Raw genomic sequence first — 23,919 nt, forward strand, 5'->3', positions numbered from 1 at the left:
AAATTCCCTGCTTTCATGGAGCTTCCTGGTGAGAGACAGTCAATAAATATGACAAATAAGTAAAATGTGCAGGATGTTAGATGATGACGGGTGCTATGGAGAAAATGTAAGCATAAAAGGGAGATAAGAAATGAGAGGGGTCCATTTTAAGAAGGGTGGTTAAGAAAGGCCTCATTGAGAAGGTGGTATCTGCATGAAGACCTGAAGGAGGTAGCAAGAGCAAGCCATGCAAAAAGAGCGTTCAAGACAGAGGAATCAGCAAACGCAAAGGCCCCAAGGCAGGAACGTGACAAGAATCTTCAAGGAACAACTAGGGAGGCCAGTATGGAGTAGCAAAGAAAGTAAGGGAGGCAGTAATGGGAGATGGGGTCAGAGAGGTCAAAGGCAGCACTATAGGCCATTGTAAGGATTTAACTTTTACTCTTTATGAGATGAAAAACATTTGGGTGGTGGAATGACAAGACTTGGCATATCACTTATTACCGGGTTCATTCTGATTTCTGGATTGAGGGTAATTTGCATAGCGGCAAGGATGAAAAGAATTAGAAGGCTATTTCAATCATCTGGGCAAATGATAACGGTGGCATGGGTCTGGTGATAACATAGAAGATGATGAAAAGTAGTTATATTCCAAATGTATTCAGAAGATTGTCTTTTCTTAACATAGCAGCCAGAGTTGTTAGTGCACTTGGAAGGGCAGTTAAGTCAAGTGGTGAAGGGGATAAAACAGGTTAGACTTCTCTCAAAAGAAGGAGAAGATAACTCACAAATTTAAAGTGTAAACAACTGTGTGGATGTGTTTAAGTACATAGGTAAGAAGGGAAATTGATTAGCAACTGGAGGGTAGAGCTTAAACAGTGTTTTTGTTTGTTTTTACTTACTTAAGATGGAGAAATAACACCACATTTATATACTAAAGGGAAAGAGTTGGTAGAGAGGGAAAACTGATAATGCAAGAGAGAAAGGGAAGAAGAGTTGGGATCATGTCCTTGAATAGGTGAGAGATGGGATCTAGTGCACAAGTGGAGGGGACTGGGTTTCCCTAGAGCACAGATTATCCATCCAGAGCAGGGTCAGCAAACTATGGGCTGTAGGCCAAATCCTGCCATCACCTGTTTTTGTTCAGTGCCCACTGGAGCACAGTTGCAGTGGCTACGTCGGTTTTCTTCTCTGCTCCCAGAGCCTGCCTCCCTGACTTTTGGCTGCCAACTAGCAGCTGCCTAGGGCCTGAGCTGGTCACCATCCACAAGTTGAGGACTTTGCTATGGCAACTGCTGGGCACCCAGCAGTGAAATCACAGTCCAGGAGTTGCCTTGCCTCTGGCCATCTGCCCAAGTTGAGAAGGTAGGGCTCTCCAGGAGGAGAAGACACACTAGAATCAGTGTGTCACTAGGGCAGAGTGAGGCTGACTATGGTCTCCCCGGAGCCCAACCTGCAAGTCCTGTTCACTGCAGCAGGCTGATCTTGGAGGGAATGTCTCCAGTTAATGGCAACTGGGTGCAAACTGGGTACGGCAAGGCAGGAGTTTTCTCTCTTGTTCTCTAAGTACCTATATAATATCCTTGATTTTGTCTCTGTGTCTGGAAAGTCTAAAATATTTACTATTTGGCCATTTACAGAGTTTTTCACCTCTGGTTTAGATAATCATTATTGAGTTTTCTGATACACACAGAATAACATGTTTGTATTGTACAAGGTCATACCAACCATGGAATAGAGTTCAAATTCCTTAGAGATTAATAATTCATAACTTGCAATTCTCAAAGCCTATATCTGGGATAGGAGGTAAGAAGCTCCCTTTTAGCCTTAGTCCTAAGTCATCTTTAACTTAGTTTACATAAATCTATGCATTTCGAGGGTAGACAGATAGCATTTATTCAGATTAATAAAGTGGTTCCTTATTTCCCAGTTGACTACTGAACTCTGGATCAGAACCTCAAAGTGAGGAATGCTGAAATGCACTAAAGTCTTAACATTTATCCTTTTATGGTTCAGTTTCAGGTCTACTTTATGTCAAATCAAAGTTAAAGAAAAAAGTTATTCAATTGCAAATCTTTTCATTTTAAGGCTATTTACTTTCTTTAAGTCTCTTATTTCAGACAGACTTATAGTTGTTGTTGTTTTTTTTTCAAAACCGCAATAATAGCATTACTTGCTGGGTATTTGCAATTCCAAGTGACTAAGATACTCAAAAGTTTCGTTTAAATGAATGGAAATGAAAATTACAAATGTGAAGATACTTCTTTTTACTTTGTAAATGTATATACACTATGATCTGATGAGTCTGTGATAAAGTATTAAAACAAGTCTGAAAATCGACTCATGTCCTATGTAGTTTACAATTTGAAAGCTAATTCAACTTGGAAAATATCTTCACTAAGGCTATTCTTTTCTAACCTATGTCTCACTTCTCTCTACAGCTATGTATTTTATCTGAAAGGTTTAAGTGTACTAAGATTTTGTCAAATTGCTGGAATTTATAAGTACGCTATTCGATTTGGAAAAGAGACTTTTTAATTTTAAAATATGAACGTCTACAGTCACTAATTTACTAAATGACTAAAGTAATATAACATTCCATTTCTATATAATTTTATAGCACATAAAGAATTTTGACACAATTTCTCAATTTTAGTTTAGACTAAAAAACATGTCTTCAACAGAAGAACGAAGTCTGGACATCACTTGATTAATCTCATAAGTTAAATTCTTTTGCAAATATGAATACTATATCAATGCAGCCAATAAATAATGATAAAATAAATCTTAACTTTGTTTAAAATGTATCAAGACAACTGTGAATCATTCTTTTAAAAAAATAAACCTTTCACTTTTGAGAATTTTAGATTTTCATAAAAGATGCAAAGATAACAGAGTGTTCTCATATACTGCTCGCCCACCCAGTTTCCCATAACATTAACATCTTACAATACTACAGACTACTTGTCAAAACTAAAAAACTGACATATTTGATATATTACTATTAACTGAACTCCAGACTTCATTCAGATTTCACCTATTTTTCAACTAATGAAACTTCTGTTCCAGGATATCACATTGTACTTAACACCAAATCGCTTTTTAAAGTAATAGTTTCTACCAACATTGTAAAGCAATTATACTCCAATAAAGATGTTAAAAAAAAAAAGTAATAGTTTCTTCAATTTCAAAGGAGCAAAAAGAAGCACTTCCTTACCTGCTCTACGCCAAAATTTCATGTGTTTAATTCCAGCGGTAATTAATTTATCAGGCACGTACGGGTTCATCTTTACAACAAAAATCTTATCTTTACTTCCTCTGAAATAAATACCAAAATGTTTTAACTCTGAAGATAAATCTCTCCTGTAATAACCTTTTGCCTAATCCATACCCCATCTTGATTACTCCATTACTAAATGCTTGGCCCACTTGTCTCTTAGGTTTAGGCTACGTAATCATGCGTTTGTACATTTGTTATTTTGTTGTTATTTTAATTTATTAACTCCTCTCAACAGAATCTTAAAAGATAGGAACAGTGAGAACTGAACTTCTTTTGGATAACACCTACTATAGTTCTGTACATAGAGAATGCCATTTGTGGCATGAATGAGTTAAAGAAAAAAAAATTTTATAGTACTCTGTTACAGCTTAATATAGTCTTTCCAAATACAAAATCCTCTTAAACTATCTTTTATTTGGGTCCTGTCTATATACTCTGAAGAAAGCATTTATCTATATTTTAAAAGTGCTTTTATGTATCACTTTAGAGAATAGGAAGTTAAAAAAACTGTCTCTGAAACTGTTGACTATTTCCTCCTTTAAAGCAATTGCTAATATTTTTCATTATTATACAAATAATAATGCTCACTGTAGAAAATTTAGAAAATGAAAACTATAACAGAGAAAATAAAAATAATCTATAACTTCTTTGTGATACATGTGTGTATGTATCTCCTTTCACTCAAATATATAAAATATTTTATCATGTTTTCAATGACTACAGAATAGCTTATCTTACAGTGGAATTCACTCTACCTATAAATGGAGATTTTTGATAATCACTACTTCGAATATCATATTACAGTTACATTAAAAAGCGTGTTCACAAGGGATAAACCTACAAATGAATCATGAAATCATTTGTCTTTTTACCACGATTATACTATTTATTCAATGGTAATAAAGATGGCAACAACTTAAAAAGTTATGTTTGCTTGATTTCAAAACCGTTATAAGCAAAAAAAAAATTTTAAGTCCAAGGTAATTTCAGTATTTTGCCAATGTGATATCAAGTTTTTTCCCTACCTTACTATCGAAAGTTTCTCTCCTTTTTTCCAGTCCCACAGCACAATAGTGTGGCTATCATCTATTCCAACTGAAGCCAGACGTTTCCCATCCGCTATGAAAATTAATCACAGAGATAGACTGATCATTAACATTCAGAAGATAAAAAACCCTCAGTACATATTCTGATACCACAGCACTATATTTAAAATTTTATAAAATATTGTTAAATGTTAGGCACGCACACAGCTGTGAAACAAAAAGCAGAATTTATAAGGAGGCGGAAGAATAGTTTCTCAATGCATCTAAACCTATCTGCTGACTTCTTCCTCTGACTTCACTTACCTCATCTTCTACCAGCTTAAGAAAGGGGAAAGGAGGAAGATAAGAAAAGTAGAAAAAAGATATTTAAAAGATGAGAAGGAAAGGGAAAACTAAGAAAGAAGGAAGGAAGAAGTGATATACGTCAATGAATTTCACCATAGGAACTCTACTGTGATATAAGAAGTCATAGGGATTACAAAAAGTGAATCAAATGCAAAAGACACAGGTTACAAATACATATTGCTGTTTAATGTGACTGTTTGTAGTGAAGGTCAATTATTTTAGTTGTTACTACCATCAAGCAACAAGTAATGACTATTAGACAAGAGATTGCGCTAAGTCAGTCATGCTGGCAGGTGTGCACATGTTTATAGGTTGTAAAGGCAATCAATAATAAAACATTTGCCACTCTGCCACACTTTTTGCAAACCTCAACTAGTATGTTATCGCTACCAGTGGTATTTTTCTGGTTGACTCCTTTACCATTCAGTTTCTTCACCTTTGGCAGATATTAATATGTGTATATACATTTCCCCCCACAAACTATAGCAATTCACTATCACTTCAGTCAGAGCAGCAGAAAGCACAAATTTACTGTTTCTTAATATAAAATTCTCTATTAATGGTATTTCCCCACTCTTCCCAACCCATACCCCAGCTTTCACTGTAGATCTATCTGTAGTTGTTAAACTTTTATATATGTAGCAAAGAGTTAACATGATCTGAAATTATTTTGATAAGACAGATTGGAATTGTCACTTCATAGAAATGTTATACAACAAATATTTCAGTTCTCACCTCTTTCTTAGGTTTCACCCTAAACATTTTCAAAGTTTACTCTGTGGCTGCAAAACATTAAATGAGATCAGGGTTTGCCCAAGGTGGGAAATATATACCACTAGTGGTAACTGAGACGGTTTCAGAGGTTATGTAGACATTTTTTATTTTAATAGAAACATCTTTATAATAATGGGTATTAAAATTACACTCATTAAATTATTATTATAAAACAGCTAGCAAACCCACACTTTCAGAGCCTTGATTGGTTAGGACAACAGTATGCACATTTGATAAAAAATTGTGAACGTCACTATTAAATGACAAGTTTAGGCAACACTAATTTAGACTATTGCCTCTGCATTTTGATCATTCTTACTGAGACAGAAAACTGCCTTACCTGAGAAATCAACAGCACAGACACCATATTGGTGGTAGCCCTTTAATATCGACAATGGTTTAATGGTCTCTGTGTCCCATATGTGAACTGAGGGATCCCTACCTACCTAAAACAGAAAGAATTATAAAAGTCATTTTATGCAATTAAATTGTTTATTTTCATATCTATAAAAGGAAATAAAACTGGAGATTTAACAGCCTTTGTCATATTTGCTATAAATATTTATCAAATAAAAAGTATAAAGCAGACTGTATATGTGATCAACATTTTTCCCTTACATTTGTTGAAAAGCTAATGAGACTAGGCTCAGTGTTTCTAGGAATGTTCTACAACTACGTAGCTCCTAAACCTTATCCTATACTTCATCAATAAAGATAATGCTTACCAAGCATCTATTATTGGCAGCATTACTATGCTAGGTACAATGAGCACTAAGATAATTAGACAAATTTTGCAAACTCATTGGGAAAACAAGATATTTTCCGTTAAAATAAGAACATCTGGTGATACATGCTTAATGGGGATGAAAAGGTTGTAGAGAAAATCTTCATGGAAGAGATGCTACTTGACGCGGGCCTTCAAAAAGTGTAGGTCTTAGATAAAAAGAGAAGCAAGCAAGTATATTCTAGGCTAGGATAATGGTGTAAACAAGATGCAGAGGGGTTAAAGCGCCAAGCAGGTTAACACAACTTAATTCTTAATTATTCCTTTAGACTCAAGTAATCACTTTCTTTATACAGATTAAGAGATATAATAACTTTGCCTATGAAGGCAACTCCTGAAATAACTAATATAGCTGCCAATTACTGTTAATTTTGTGATTGGTTTTATATAAAGACATAACAAAAAACAATACTGCAATCAGTCAATATTTCACTAAGTTATTAACTGCTTTCCTCTGTCCTGTCATTTCTCTACAGATCTACTGTTTTCTATTATAAGCTGGAGTTCTAAACCATTTTGAGTTACCTTTGGTTTAGGTTTCTCTCAGGTGATATGAATTGCATCTGCTAATAAACTTTTTGTTTTTCTCTTGTTAATCTGTTTTTTTTCTGTGGCTGTGCCTCATGGATTGTGGGATCCTAGTTCCCCGATCAGGGATCGAACCCGGGTCCCCTGCAGTGGAAGCAGGGTCCCCTGCAGTGTCCCAACCACTGGACCACCAGCGAATTCCCCTAATCTGTCTTTCTTTTAGAGTTCTGGCTAAAAGCCTAGCAGAGGAAGAGGTCATTGGGTATCCAGGGATGTCCTGTGGGCATACTGACTTTTAGTTTAACTTGGCCCAAACTCCCTTAAATTCCAGAATTATGGTAGTAAATGACCAGTTTTTACAGTCTTCATTCCAGTAGTAGCAGAATAATGTCCAAACTCCTTGCCACAGCACAACGGGTACATAATTGTGTTTTAAGAGGAACAATTTATATAAACTAAAGGTGAAAGTAAATGGTGCCCCCTGAGGCCCCTGCCAACCCATTTAATTGGTTCTTCCGCTAATGTCCATCATGCACTCTAAGATTTGAATACTTTACGCTGCTCACAGTTATTTAAAGAAGTTGTATTTTTATTTTTTTATGTTTTTCCCCACTGTTACACGTGATATGACACACTTAAAATACATTCCCCAACCTCCCCTCTGTCAGGTAAACTACTCAGCTCAAATGTCATCATCTCTATGAGGGTTTCCCTGATTCCATTAGGCACCATATCAGTCCTTTATAATATTTCAAGAGCGCTTTATACATATCTCTAGCCTAGTGGTTCTCAGCAGGGGGTGACTTGCCTCCCAAACACTGTCTGGAGACATTTTTGGTTGTCACAGCTGGGGTGGGTGGTGTTACTGGCCTCTAGTCCGTAGAGGGCAGAGATGCTGCTAAACATCCTACAATGCACAGGATGGTATTATACACAAAAATACAATTATCTTTACAATAAAGAATCATCTGGCCCAAAATGTCAACAGTGCCAAGGTAAGAAGCCCTAATCTGTACTTATGACACTGTATCACAATTTTCTTGCGTGTTTGTCTTTCCCCACAGAGTATGAATGTTTTACCATGGCAAGGTGTTTTATTTATATTCCCAGAGTCTTTCCTGGTACACAGCACATGCTCTATGAATGTTTTTGAATGAATAGAAGAAAGGAGGGAGAAAAGGAGGGATAGAAAGGAAGGAGAAAAGGAAAGAGTCAGGGGAGGTACAAACAGAGGGAGGGAAGATGGGAGAAAGAAAAAGGGAAGAGCTTTCTCTCCTTTCAGGGAAGCTACATAGGATGATGCAAGTTTCCTACCCCCACCCTCAATATATCCCAGAAGGTATACTTATCCAGTATTTAAAGCCAAACAGACTACGGGCTTTAGGCTTTACCACTTATTAGCTGAGAGATCTTTGAGAAAATGATCTAATTTCTTCAAACCTAAACTTCCTCATTTATAAACTGGGGGAAATGGTTTTACTCTCATAGAGGTGAGGTGAGAATAAAATAAATATACATTAAGAAACTAGTAAAGTGCTTACACACAGTGAGAATTTATAAATATCACCCTTTCCCTTCCTTCTCTAAGAATATCCATATAGAGAGGTATCAGTTATGACTTTTCTCTGTGTTTTCTACTTTAGTAAACCCGAATATGTTACAATCATGATTGTAAAATAAAAACATAGTCATCCTGTTTGTCACAGAACATTTCTTAGATAACTTAAATTATTTAAAATAATTAAAAAACCAGATTTCTAGTCTTTACGGTTTTTGTAATTTTTACTCATAAATTTAAAAAATTAATATTATCCTGACAGAAAGGTGTCAAGCCAGAGCTCATAGTTCCAAATTCAAATTACAATAAGTAAAACAATAAAACTCTAAGGAAAACTATAAGAGAAAAGTTTTATTTGTAATATGAAAATAAAATCCCATTCTAAAGAATTCATTTCCTAGAATACAAAAGATAAGGAAAAAAATGGACTAACTTTTAACCCAAACGAAGGTCTAACCTATCCGGGCTGTTGTCGCATAGTCTTTCAAAGGACCTACCTGGCCTGTTGCCACATAGTCTTTCACAGGGTGAATAGCCAGGCAGAGAATATCATCATCGTGACCCAGGTAAAAGCGCTGTGTGTTCTGTTGTCGATTATAAATTACACCCACTGCTGCCACATGGTACACAATTTCACCAATTTGAGTATAGAACAGATTACTTCGACAGTCATAACCTCTGTAACTAAATATAGAAAAATCATATAACATTAACTTTGGCCTTTTACTGATAAATATGGACTATACAGAGGACATTCAATTTCCAGCTTTACAAGATACTGAACAATTTTAACAAATACAAATATCTCAGATCCCATAAACTTTTGTGAACTGCTCTGATTATAAATAGCTAAATCCAAGCTACAACACTCAATGAAAAAAGGTACAGAAAAGTGTATATTGTACACTACTATTTGCATAATACTAAATTTGTATACTATAAAGCAAAACGTTGCTTTTTTACAAGTGAAAGGGTATAGAAAAGAATATATATTTGTATTTGTTTGTACTGTATTATACATAAATATTTCTGAAACTAAGTAACAGTGATTCCCTTTGGGTGGGGGGGAAATGATGGCTGGGAGGGCAGAGGTGGGAAGAAGATTTCCAGAGTGTATCCTTTTATACACACTGTTCAACCATGAGAATAAAATATATCAATATATATTATAAAAATAAGTTTAAACAACAATTTAAAAATATTATACACATCCAGAAAACAAGTAGTCAAATCCTCTCAAAAATGATCAATATAGATAAAACAGATAACTAATAAGGACCTACTGAATAGCAGCAGAGGCAACACTACTCAATACCCTGTAATGGCCTATATGGGAAAAGAATCTAAAAAAGAGTGGATATATGTATATGTACAACTGATTCACTTTGCTATACACCTGAAACTAACACAACATTGTAAATCAACTATACTCCAAATAAAAACAAAACACACAAAAAAAATGCTTCCAAACAAACAAAAAGAAATACTGTCTATTTTAAGACTGGAGGAAAAATATTTTTACTAAATAAATCTGGGTTTTTCCAAATTCTTGAAAGCATTATAAGCCAGGTAAGACAACGATTACTAGGTGAGGGGAAGGAAAAAGTTGGACTGGAGACTGTTGTCCCGGGATAAAACATGAGACCTGTATTGCCAGATATTCTAAGAGAATCCAGAAACTGTATTTTATTGAAATTATAATATATAGGCCAAAATGCTTAGGCCAAAACAAGCCACAATATAATTACAAATTAGACATATTTAGGGGAGATGATAATCTCTTATATTTCACTTAGTTTTTTTGTTTAAAGAGATCCATTTCTATAAATATAACACTAAATTTTCATAAGACAAATTAATTTTTTATTTAATAAATACTTATATAGTGCCAGAAAACATTCTAAGTCACCACAAGTATTGACTTATTTACTCCTCACCAGAACCCTAAAGTACTGTTATCTCCATTTTACAGATGGTAAAACAGAAACAGAGAGGTTAAGTGTCTTGCTCAAAGTCACATAGCTAGTAAATGTGAACCAAAATTCAAACACATAAATGAAAAGTAGTCATTTTGTACCCGTGAACAAAGTGTAATCGAATACTATTTCCTGGAGCCCGCTCTCTTCTTTTAGAAGTACCACTTTTTTGTTTCTCTTTGTATTGTTCTTTAAGCTGAGGTAGATCTTCCGTGTAAACCTTTAAATAATGTACATAAGTAGAAATATTCTTAGAACATAAATTTATATAGGTGTTATAGATTCCTAATGTAACTTCAGACATTGTGGTTACTATGATCACTAACGTTTTAACAACTGTCTTCAATAGGAAGATTCTTTATGATATTTACTTCCTTGGAAAGACAAACGTATTTACATTTTCTAAGTATCACACTGACAAATACATATTTAGTTTCCATGAAATTTTTATACTTCATAAGAGAGCATTTTAAAGGAAATAAATGGAAGTGTACTGAGACAAAAAGCACATATAATATATAATAAAATACAATACAGGCACAGTTAGTATATCAAGCACTTAATATAAATAACATTTTACACAAGTATACTTTAACTCTTAAAGGGGGAAACAGCCATACATTTCTTGGAAAATTAAAAACTGCAAAAGATAACAACAGATGAGTAAACAACAGGGAGCAAGATAAAGAAGAAACTAGAATTTTTCAGGAAAAAATCATGTGGTAATAAAAATTACCTGCCGACGGTAGGTGAGCTGTGTCTCTTGTTCAATTTCAGAGTCCAGTTCTGGAACATCAGACAGATCTGAATCTGATTCATCACTATTAGAGTCAGCCAGATTTTCTGTAATTTAAAAAAATGAAACATTACCTGTTTAAAGAAGATTCATTTTCAAAACACCACAATAAAATTAATGATTAAGAGCTGACTGTGCCAACTGACATGGAGACAAGCCATAAAACAAGCAAATGAAATTACCTATTCAAGTGACACAGATGTCAGTAAACTGTACTACAGATTATCTTCCTCTCCACTCACTGCAAACTCAATAGTTCCTTTAAATCCCTTCACTGGCTCCCCAATGACCGCTACATCAAATTTAAATGTCTGTGCAAATATAAGTGAATATAACCTATAATTAACATGAAAAACAGCTAGAAAATACTATATGCAACAGATGAACTGATATTAGATAATTTTTCTTTGTCAAAAAAACCATACTGAAACCTAGATACCCATCTCCCAGAGAATACATTAAATGTTTTGTTTTACTAATGCATGTTTTTTACTCATCATTTGATAGATTAAAGTGTAACCAAAAGTACTTTGTAGTCCATGCTCTGTGACATCTGAGTTTAAACATATAGACCTAATATTTTATTTAAAATTTCCACTAATAATAATAATCTATACTGTTAACATACGAGGCTTGTGTATGTTTCAATAGTAAAATTGTTATTTGGGGGTTACTGAAGAGTTATTTGACAGAGAAATTGTTTAGGCAGTGTGTACTACTCACCTTGGGGTGCTATGTGAAGAGCATCTTTTAGTTTTCTTTCAGGAATAAATTTCCACTGAAAGACAGAGTGATCTGCTCCACCAATAGAAATAACCCACTGATAATCATGTGACCATCTGACATTAGTTACATGAGCTGAATGGCCAATGTATTTTTTAAACTTGGCCCCTATAACAAAAATATACCTTTAAATTGATAAACAAATGCCAATACACACACAAAAAAACACTACAAATAACAATTTCTATACCTGAACCAATGCATCCTACTTCTATTACCTTAATTATGATCAAAGGGGAAAAATGTTAATTCAGAAATTCAGTGAGTGAACAAATGTATGAGTGTACATCAAGGGACATAAATCTTTGCTCTGCTGATTCACAATATAATTTGATAAGAACCACAAGAGCTGTGAAGCATTATTTTACTGCTTTGAGAAAAGCCTGCAGCTACAAGGGGATCAATTGTTTTTATATTCAGATATTTGAATGTTTTGGCCTGACACCTTTGATCTTAAGTGATATTGACCAATCTCCTCCCCCACTATTCTCAGCCTTAGCTGCGAAGATCCTTTTAAAGCTTAAGCCATCAACAAAATATTTGCAACATATAAAAAGGACTACACACCATAACGAAATGGGATTTATGCCAGGAATGCAAGGTTGGTTCAATATACAAAAATCAATCAATGTAATATACCATACTAACCAAAATAAAATACATCCAGCTGTCCCAACAACTATCTTTTATAGTCATTTTTTTAAACCTATATATTTGGTAATAATGTCCTTCAACGTGGGTTTGTCTGATGTTTCTTCACGATTAGATTCAGATGTGTTTTTTGCACAGGCAATGTTGTGTCCTTTTGGATACATTATTTTAAGGGGCACCACAGTTCTACCACTAGTGATGTTAAGTAGCAGCACTTGGTTAAGGTGTTATATACCAGACTTCTCCAACTGTAAAGGATTTGTTTAAATTTCTGGCTAATTTTTTAAAAGTCTGTGCAATGATAGGAACCATTTTTGTGGTTCTAAGTTCAGAATACATTTTCTATATCCTGCTTAGATAAACTTGATATTTGGCAACATGTATATGTTCCTGTTAGAGTACAGTAAACACAATAATGTTTGGCTTCATTTTGATAATGTTTTAGAAGTTTTATTTGAAGTTACAGAAGGCTTGTATTTCAGGATGGAAAAGATCCATCAATTACAAACTGGAGAAAAACCTTCACCTTGGCCATGAATTTAGGGATAGTCATCTAATCAAAGCATAAAAGATTTGACCCAAACTATATAAATTACAATTTACTGCTACCTGACAGTAATGTTATTTTTTTAAGAATCAATTTTTTATGTAGCTTAACAGAAGTAACTTTCTAGATGGGTAACTTGCCACAATTCACTCCACAGGTCCAATAAGGTAAGATTTAGTCCCATCCCTCTTATAAGAGAAAGCATTATTTGCCTGTCAAGAGGACTCTGGCTATTACTTCCTTTGATGGTGCCCTGTACATACTCTTAGGCAACAGAGGGACTTACAAGGTAAAACCAGAAATTTCAGCAAATAAAATTCCAAGTTTCTAAGGTGTACTAATTTTGTTATGTTTAGAGCAAATGAAGAAGAGTTATCTGAGCACCTATTCTAATTGACAATATTGGGTGATAGTTCCAAGAGAGGTGTAGATAATCCTGTAAGGCCTTCCAAATGATTTTCTCTGTGACTTTTCAAAGATCAATTCCTCTGGAAGAACCAAGGCAATTCAACAAGAAAGCTATGGAATAAGACTAAGGGAAGCCAGTTATTTCTAATCAAAGTGACTTTATTAATAATTATTCAATAACCAGCACTGTTTATCTAACTATGATAAACAGTTTACCTTAAAAGTAAACCTAGATATCACATCTTTTAAGAAGTGACCATGACTCACCAAGACCAACCATATCCTCTTATCATGCTTCCAGAGTTCCCTGTTATTACCCCATGTCATTATAACACTCAAATGTAATAGTCTATTTACTTGTTAACTCCTCTAATAAACTATAAGCTCCTTGAGGACAGGATTGTATCTTGTTTATCATACATCCCTAATGCCTGATACATAGCAAACATTCATTAGGTATTTGAAGAAAGGGAAAGAAAGGAAAAAAAAAAAAGAAAGATCATATTTTCCCTTACTCTGCCTATACACTTGAGTTGAAATGCTAGATTGTAGAGGAGGGAAGAAGAGTAGTGAAGGAGACTGAGAGGGCATGAACTCCAACACTTACGATTCATTAAAGGGGACAAAAAGTCTGACGTAAAGAATATTAGAGTTGAAATCAAAAGACTAGAGTTTGAGTGTCATCTTGACTACTTAATAGCACAGGAGCTTGAGCACATCAGTTAACCTCTCTTAGACTCCATTTCCATTTTAGTATAAATTGGATTATAAGCTCTCAAAGTCCCTTCATTATTAAAAACTGACATATGATAGGAAATGATAAAAGAACAGTTAAGGCCTAAACAGTATGTCATCAGTTAGGACTAACATCTCAGAGAAAAGATTTATCAAAGCAAGCTAGAATGGTCATAGAAACTTTCCTAATTTAAATGAGAACAGAATGATAATTCTTGGTGAGGATAAAGCAATAAACTGAAATATTTATGTTTCAATGATCCCATGTCTTTTCTAATTTATTTTAGGGTATATTTTAACACAAAGTTAACATGAGCTAAATCTCTTCAATAAATTGTAGCAATATGACAAAAGATTTTTTTCCCATTTAACAATGGTTTGATGACCTTAAAACTTCTAGATATAAAATATATGAGAATATCTTTTTTGACCCTAGTAAAAAGTAGAATTCCTTAATACATAAAACAGCATTGTTCAGAAAAAAAAAAGAGAAACTGACTTGACTACACTGAAATAAAAACTAGTCAGCAAAAGACATCATTAAGAAAATAACTCACAAACTCAAAAAAGGCATCTGTAATCCATAAAAATTACAAATCATTTGTATCTAGAGTATATAAAATTATTTCCATAAAACAATAAAAGAAACAACTCTAAAAAATAGGCAAAAGATATGAACTTGTGTTTGACAGAAGAGGAAATGCTGAAAATCAAAAAATATTGGAAAAGATGGTCAATCTTATTAGTAATTAGACAAATGTAAATTAAGACAATGTGACACCATTTACACCAACCATATTTACAAAAATAAAAAGTGTGGCAATGCCAAGTGCTGAAGAGGATGTAGATCAACAGGGTTTGTAAAATGGTATAACCATTGTGGAAAACAATTTGGCATTTTCTTATAAATTCTCTATGACCCAGCAATTTCACTCCTAAGTATACATCTTTGGAAACTTGTATATCATAGCAAAAGACTGAAAAGAACCCAAATGTCCACTGACAGGAGAATAAACACATGAACTGTATCACATTTTCACAAGTATTTTACAGCAATGAAAAACAAATACACTAGAGCTACATGCAACAATATCTTAGAAATCTCAGAATCTTAGAAGAGTGGTGTTGAATAATTCCCCATCACAAATCTGTTTTATTGTTTGATATTTGTTTTTCCAATGAATTTTCTTCTGGAATCTAAAAAATATTTTTACCAAATAGAAATGTTCGTTTGTCAATAAGTACTGAAAGAGTCTTGGCAATTATTCACAGTGATGAAGGTGTCAGATTAAAGCAACCACGCCCTCACCTCTGCATCCTCCCCCACCCTGCCTTCTCACCCACCACCACAGCCTCTGTGCTGCTGCCTGGGAACAGTCTGATTATTTGAGAGAGATTATGGTCAAGAGCAGGAGAATCTAGACAGAAAGAGGATAACAATGAACAAAAAAAAAAAAAAAAAAGAAGAGTAATGCTCCTTTGGCCTGGGATTTGAGGGGGTTAAATGTGGAAGAGGAACATTCTGGGCTAACCTCACATATTTTGTGCCGCAATTACAATGATTCTATAACGTAAGCTACTTCTATTATTTAACTTCTTTCCACATTTTGTAAAAGCTTCACTTCTTAGAATGTAATGGATATTACTTAAGTGGATATCTAAGATACATTAATACATCAGACACAATCTTTTCCCAAACTTAAGTTGGATCAATAGTACAACTTATTGTAATGAAATAATGTACAACTTTATAACTAATCTAAAAGAAAGAGAGTTTTTCTAGTAATACTACTAGCTTTATGCAAGTATGTAAATTCAATACATATAGAATCTTAAAATACTTCTACTAATCTTTGTCTTCTTCTCTCCCAATTACTTACCCATAGTCTCAAGCTGACTCACAACTGCCTAGAAATAAAAACCCTTACCATAAACTAAATGTCTAACAAAAATCTAAAAAAAACAGAAAATAAGAAAAACAATTTATATTCTTGAAGCAGTAACTGAACAAGACTAACTTTTCTTAAAGACTTTGGTAAAATATTCCTACAGCAATTCAGAAGACTACTACACATTTTATAAATGAAACAAAATTATTGAGCAACAAAAATATTGTCTTCCCTGTTGCAGAAGATAAAGCTTTGTGAGTAAATCTCATTCATTTGACTAAGAAAACTCAGAAAATTACTCTTTTTCTGCAGAGAGGTCAGTGTATGAAACAGTGAGTAGACGCAATGTCTAAGATTAATATCACCATGATTAATCTTACTAAATCTCACACCTTCTAACTAGGCAAGTATCATTTTGGGTCACAATAAAATTTGTTGTGCCTGGTGACTCTCATGTCCTGGCTATGTGGTGGGATCCAGAAATACGGTACTTCAATTGCTAGAGATTTAGTTAGCCTTATTAACACCCTTAGCATTACTTACGGAGGTACTTTCACATGCACCTAGGAAGCTGACACGTTGCAGGCAGGAACTGACAACATGGCATAGCTGGCAGGATCTGGAACTCACCACTTTACTGCAGAGGTATAGCAATTACCAGTCTAGACTTCTGGGAAACTTGGGCCCTTAAGTTTAACATAAAGGGACTACCTAAACTATTTGAATAAAACTATTTCTGCTGTTTCCAAAATTACCTTTTTACTAAATTGCATTTTAACATTTGTCCAACAGCTTTTATTAACAACCTGGTGAAAATCATGACTGCATCTGCTATAGATGTTGATACTCTATGAATACACTCAGTGCACCTAATATAAGGCCCTATATTATAAGAGAGAGTTCTTTGAAAATTAAATCTCAGAAGAAACTTGGATTTCTCTGAGTAGTAAGTATGCTTTTTTTTTAACAGCTAAAGTGAAAATTATTTTGTGCCCTGCTTTATTTTATTTTTGGTTTCCAGGAAGCTCAGATTCAATTTTGATGTTTGACTGCTGAAGAAGAAAATGTCAAACATTTTCTTTATCTGATTTTAATATAGTATTTCTATTTATACTTCCCCTGGTATGAATTATTTACTCATATAATTATTTTAGTACTTATGGACTTGTTATAAGCTGACTCAAATACTTTCTGGAACAAGGCATGGAACAAATAAATGACTAATAGAGCATTTCATTTAATTATTCTCAGGTCTGTTAACAGAATGATTAATATCATCACTTTAAAAGAGATCCAAGAAAAAGAGGTGATACATATTATATATAGAAAATAATCAGTGATAAGACCCCTTATTTTTCTCCCACCCCCAGTTATGAAAAATAAATGTCAAAACAATACATGTTAAGGATTTTAAGCAAAAACATACTCTCAGATAAAAACCAACAAACAAACCAATAGATTCCAAACTGTGACCTGTACTTGCCCAGCTGACTACTTCATCAGAATTTTTGAGAATATGACATAAGAAAAATGTCTCCTAAAAGATATATGTTCAATAAGTTAATTGATTAAAGATAATAAGCCATAAGAAAAGCATAACTATCATTGTATATCCCAACTATATGAAGCAATTCTGGAAATGGGGAGAAAAATGATTCTTTAAAAAGACAGAGGTAAAGTATTAGCCCATTCATAATATATGAATTCAAAAATAATTTTCTAATAAAAACTTCATATCCAAAAATAAATGTAACATATGACAATAATTTCTGAATTATCAAAATACTGTAACTAATTCTGTTCATTTTCATGAAATCCTTCACCAAACCAACAGCACACATATTTTAAAAAGTATAAACTCTCTTATTTATCTTAAGACTAATTTTCTGTAAGAACTTAAGTCTTTTATAAGACAGAGGTTAATTAGTAATATTTTGAAAGAAAAGATACCTTTTCTTAAACACGGATATCGAAATAATTTTACAATTCCATAGTCATCAGCTGTAACTAAAACTTGGCCAATATAGTTTCCATCTACTGAGTTTATATCACTGATATCTGAATACTTGGGCCAAATTCCATTTACTTCAAGGCCTGAAACACATGTCCATGAAGCCCAATGAACACCTTTTATTTCTTCTTTATTTGTCACTTCTTTTCCTCCTAAAAATAAATCATAGTATTAATTTAAGAAGTTATTTCCTTTGATTTTTACTCAAGCATAAACTGTACTGATAACATCCAAAATTTAAATATCTTCTCCATCCTGTTAAAGGAGAATACATGAATAGGTAGGTGAATATAGTAAGGAAAGGAGAAAATTAAGTGCAAGGAGTTGTTAAAAAGCCACTACCAAAATTATGCTGATTCAGAGACATATAGATTTGATGATGATGTAGCTTAGCAGGTTCACCCATGTTGACAGTAAAAGTGAACCCTATTAAAATCATGCTACAGATCAGTCACAATGGGGTAAGTTAGAAGGAAAAGTAAAAGCTATAAGAAAGTGGCAAATCCGGTATTGAAAAAGAAACCTAAGAAGATACACGGTTGAGAAAGATAACTGAAAGGATCACAAAGGAAGGATGAGTGACAAGTAATACATTTATGTTAGGTAATAGGACTTCAGGATTCAGTCAATCTTCATTACATACCGATTGTCAATGAAAACTTTTGGAGAGATGCATTAATTTAAATATGCAGCTACTCTTGTTAAATAGGTTATTTTAATATAGTGACTAATTCACTAAGTATCATACTAAATAAAGGGCTGAGAGATAATATTTTGATGGTTCTGTTTTTATTCTTCTCTTTTTAAATCTTTGATAAAAATTCTTTTTTTCAAAATTAGTTTGTTAGCTATATTATTAATACTTGCAAAGTCTGAGATAACAACAAAAACCCAATTTACAGTCAGACATTTGTATCAGTTGTATTTAGTTAATTAGTTGCACCCATTAAAAATGGCATTTTGAGTTTCTAATATACACTAGAACTTTACCATATACTACTCATATGGCATGGACTTCAACATAAAATACGTCTGTCTTAGATCCTCCAAGCAATTAAGTTTTAATTAAGAACCAAAAGGATTTCAAATGATAAGGCAGCCATAGAGAAAAGATCACAATGCCTGAAATATTAGCTTGTATCTTCTTTGATTTCCTATAATCAAATGTAACTTACACTCTGCCTCTAGTGAAATTCTAAGATATTTTAAAGGAACTAAAAATCTACAAATTATAAATAATTTATAGGAAATTTTTACCTGGCATCCTATAAAAAAGTCTTTTACCATTCCCATCATTTGTTTGTAAATATCTACTGTCTGAGGACCAGTCCAAGTGAGTGATGAAACTAAGTGATCCAACACATTCCCCAAATTTTTTATAACGCTGAGCAACTCCATAAATATCAACTGAGCTGTCATTGCATCCAACAGCAAGGTAAGTTCCATCTGGTGAATATTTTAACTCATGAATTGCCTCCTTCCGGTCTTTAATATGTACAACTTCCGTCATATCTCTGTAAAGAGAAGAAAAATGAGACCATACACAAAGAAGTCACTACAGAGTTAGTTCAGTTTTCAAATGTGTCTAAAATGACTGTGAGGCTGTATCAAGTATTTATAAACCATAAAACAAATGTAAATGAGACAAGTAGTATTAACTCAGGAATAATTTTTCTGAACAGAAATATATGAGGACAATATATGCTGGAAGTAGAGAAAAATGCTAAATTTCAGTTCCTAAATTACTTAATTTTAAGTAGTTCAGAGATTCACACTAAATTTCTGGAGTCATACAATAAAGGAAATAAAGTCATGGATTTTTATGATGAAGTTCCTTATAAGTACTGAGTTTATGAAAAATACTTAATTATAAAAGCCATGATTTTCAAATTAAATTTTTGTAATGAAGCAAATGTACAAAATTGCATCCAGGAAATAAAGAAGAAATTGATTTGTATTATTTCAGTAATACATTTGAATGTATATCTTTATATAGATACCACTAGTCACTTTTATTTCAACCTCTTTGACCTTTTTTAATAGAATACAAATTCTTCCCAATTAGCGACCATGTCAGCCAGCAAAGTTAAATATATATATTTTTAATGATGCCTTATAACTGACTTTCCAGAATAATAACAGGTACTGGTAATAGCCATAAAAATGGGTAAACACTTAGTTAAACACTACTGAGCTTCCAAACATGTGGAGTTGGTGGAGAGGTGGAGAAGAGAGAGGCAGAAAGGGAGAAGGGGCAGGAGGAAGTGAGAATTCTACTTCTAACTAGTGCCAGGGACTTTTTCCAAATAAATTTTGCATTACACATCTGAAAGGTTATCAACAGATAATTCAAGAATAAAACTTAAATGGTTATTTCCCAATTTTTACAGTTTCTAAATGGACAATTTAAAGCAATCAAACTCATATTTCTTTCAGTAACCTTAAGTATTTAACTGTTTTAGGCACATGGGATACAAAGATGAACTCATCTTCTGTGAGAGACAAGGTAATTATACTTTATAATTGAGAAAATGTAGTGAGTGCTCAAAAGGTTATGTGTGAAGTTCTATAAGAAATACTGAAAAAGGGTTAAGACTAAAGGCAGGGGACCTCCCTGGTGGTGCACTGGTTAAGAATCTGTCTGCCAATGACAAACCCACAGCCAGCATTGTTCTCAATGGTGAAAAACTGAAACCATTTCCACTAAGATCAGGAACAAGACAAGGTTGCCCACTCTCACCACTCTTATTCAACATAGTTTTGGAAGTTCTAGCCACAGCAATCAGAGAAGAAAAAGAAATAAAAGGAATCCAAATAGGAAAAGAAGAAGTAAAGCTGTCACTATTTGCAGATGACATGATATTATACATAGAGAATCCTAAGGATGCTACCAGAAAACTACTAGAGCTAATCAATGAATTTGGCAAAGTAGCAGGATACAAAATTAATGCACAGAAATCTCTGGCATTCTTATACACTAATGATGAAAAATCTGAGAGTGAAATTAAGAAAACACTCCCATTTACCATTGCAACAAAAAGAATAAAATATCTAGGAATAAACCTACCTAAGGAGACAAAAAACTTGTATGCAGAAAACTAAAAAAGCACTTAATCAGGAATATTTAAATGTTAGTAATATATGTTGAAAAAGAGAAAATTATTTTAGTCGTTTCCCCAAATCTCATATTCTTAAAGTCAAATGTCTTTTAGCTCAACCTCTTACAAGAAGCAGGAGTCACATTTAAATTTACGACTGATTCTTTCTATAGTAATAGTGATAGGTTCAACTATCTGAGAAATATTTTAAATAATATACCATCTACTATTTAAAATGTTTGTTTTAACTCCTACTTTTATTACTTATATTTTCTGGGGGTTGTCGTCTGATAAGCATATTAATTAAAATCACTGTTGCTAAATATATAGTCCAGGTACCAACTGTGTTAGTTTTCTGATACAAAATTTCAAACATTTAAGCTTAATAAGCTACCTTGTTTATCAAGGTCCCCCTTATACACATGAAAATCATAGCCCTTATGTGATATTTTAAAATATTATGAACTTGTGAAAAATATGTATAGATCCAATAAAATTGAGTTTTCTGTGATGATCATTTTTGTAAAATTATATTTTGTCATTAAGGTCACCCCCAAATGATCAACTCACACCTAATTAATCACAAGCCAATTGCTGTCTTTATGAAGTTATGACCTTATGTTTTCTCAATAATAAACTCTTCAAATACTATCTTTGCTTATTCTAGAAGGACTGTAAAGCACAAGAGTGGCTGGACAATATGCAAATGATATATTTTCTGTCCCCATTTTTAATGGTATGAGTTTAAATTTTCCAAAAAAATATTTGGACATTCTGTATTAAGACAAATGGAAATGAGGAAGATTTAACATGGCCACAAATTATTTTTCATTCCTCTCTTCAGGAAATGAATTTGTTTTTCAACCCCTTGAATCTAGACTGGTGTTTGAAATAGCTTTGATCAATGGTATGAGGCAGAAGTGACTTTATGTGATTTTTGAGCCCAAGCCTCAAAAAGCCTTGAATTTCCATGATTGTTCTCTTGGAACACTGTTGCCATTTTGTATGGAACCCGGGCTATCCTGCTAAAGAGGCTATATGGCGGAGATTCCAGGCATTATACCTGACTGACCAAGTTAGTTAACCACTAGACTCATGAGTGAGGCCATCTTGAAATATCCATCTCTGTTCAAATCTCCAGGTGACTGTTTCTGTATAAGTGACACAAAGCAAGGGCAGGAAAACTGCCCATCTGAGGGAGCCAGCCCAAAAGGCAGTCATGAATAAATAAATGATTATTATTTTAATCCAAAAAAAAAAGAATCTGTCTGCCAATGCAGGGGACACAGGTTCGATCCCTGGTCTGGGAAGATCTCACATGCCAAGGAGCAACTAAGCCCACGCACCACAACTACTGAGCCCATGATCTAGAGCCTGCGAGCCACAACTACTGAGCCCGTGCGCCACAACTACTGAAGCCCACGTGCTTTAGAGCCCATGCATCACAACTACCGAGCCCACGCATCACAACTACTGAAGCCTGCGTGCTCTAGGGCCCACGTGCCACAACTACTGAGCCCATGTGCTGCAACTAGCCACCGCAATGAGAAGCCCGCACACCACAACGAAGAGTAGCCCTGCTCGCCGCAACTAGTGAAAGCCCATGCACAGCTACGAAGACCCAGCGTGGCAATCAATCAATAACTAAAAGACTAGGGCTTCCCTGGTGGCGCAGTGGTTGCGCGTCCGCCTGCCGATGCAGGGGAACCGGGTTCGCGCCCCGGTCTGGGAGGATCCCACATGCCGCGGAGCTGCTGGGCCCGTGAGCCATGGCCGCTGGGCCTGCGCGTCCGGAGCCTGTGCTCCGCAACGGGAGAGGCCGCAGCAGAGGGAGGCCCGCATACCACAAAAAAAAAAAAAAAAAAAAAACTAAAAGACTAAAGGCAGGAAGGTACCAAGGAAGAGTGATACCTATTTGAGCATAAAACCTGAGGGGCTGGCTAAGTATAAAAGATTGAAGGTTTTCCAGAAAGAAGACACAGCATGAGCAATGCAAGTACATGGCATATTTGAAGAACCGTAGATAATACAATGTGGATACAAGATAAGTGGGAAAAGCAGTGACTTGATGGGGTTAAAGAGTTAAATTGAGGACAGTGTGTAACAGATCTGATACATTGCCAAGGAACTTGGGCTTTACCCTGGTGTCAATCATATAAAGAAAGAGACGAAAATCATCCCCTTAACTGCAAAAGGGAATCAGAACAAAACAAAACAAAATAAATGAAGGAAAAAAAGTACTTTTTAAAAGAGCTTTCCTGATCAACGTCACTTTTGCCTTAGACCCTGCAACTTGCAAGGTCCTCTTCCTAAGCACAGAATAAGGTAGCTACTTCTACCTTTCCCAGTGACTTCTTCCTTTCAGTTTTAATTAAATCCATGCATCTTCCCTCCCTTTCTTCATACCCATTCATCCATCCATCCACTCAGCCATCCATTAGTTACATCCAGCCATTCATCTATATCTATATGGAGCAAGATTTTAAAGAAAACATCTAAGACACTATTTGATAGCTTTTCCTTTTTATGCCTTCTTTATTAAAATATAATCATTCCAGTGTCAATCACGAACATTAGTTAAAATGCTCCTGGAAAATTCTTCAGAATTATTTTGGTATTTGTTTTACAGCTTTTTTGTTCTAGGGACTTAACTGCTCCCAGTTAACGAGAGAAATAAGTGTGGATATCTCAGGTTGTCTCTTGCTTTCTACCACTGTGACCCTGTCCACCA

General features: G+C 34.2%; 1 protein-coding gene across 5 annotated transcripts in view; it reads right to left on the minus strand.

The window, feature by feature from the left end:
* The window catches only part of EML5 (EMAP like 5), a 178,514-nt gene that overhangs the window by 78,730 nt on the left and 75,865 nt on the right, over positions 1 to 23,919 (minus strand). For all 5 annotated transcript variants that reach the window (XM_024130935.3, XM_028496289.2, XM_055088668.1 and 2 more), the window contains exons 9-17: positions 19,348 to 19,604; positions 18,030 to 18,242; positions 11,790 to 11,957; positions 11,007 to 11,113; positions 10,372 to 10,490; positions 8,792 to 8,978; positions 5,765 to 5,870; positions 4,285 to 4,378; positions 3,197 to 3,297 (exon numbers count right to left, since the gene is read on the minus strand). In XM_024130935.3, coding sequence (XP_023986703.1) covers positions 3,197 to 3,297; positions 4,285 to 4,378; positions 5,765 to 5,870; positions 8,792 to 8,978; positions 10,372 to 10,490; positions 11,007 to 11,113; positions 11,790 to 11,957; positions 18,030 to 18,242; positions 19,348 to 19,604 — 1,352 coding nt within the window. The remainder of the gene's footprint in view (positions 1 to 3,196; positions 3,298 to 4,284; positions 4,379 to 5,764; positions 5,871 to 8,791; positions 8,979 to 10,371; positions 10,491 to 11,006; positions 11,114 to 11,789; positions 11,958 to 18,029; positions 18,243 to 19,347; positions 19,605 to 23,919) is intronic.

This window comes from Physeter macrocephalus, chromosome 11, assembly GCF_002837175.3.
Source record: "Physeter macrocephalus isolate SW-GA chromosome 11, ASM283717v5, whole genome shotgun sequence".
In the NCBI taxonomy this organism is placed as follows: Eukaryota; Metazoa; Chordata; class Mammalia; order Artiodactyla; family Physeteridae; genus Physeter; species Physeter macrocephalus.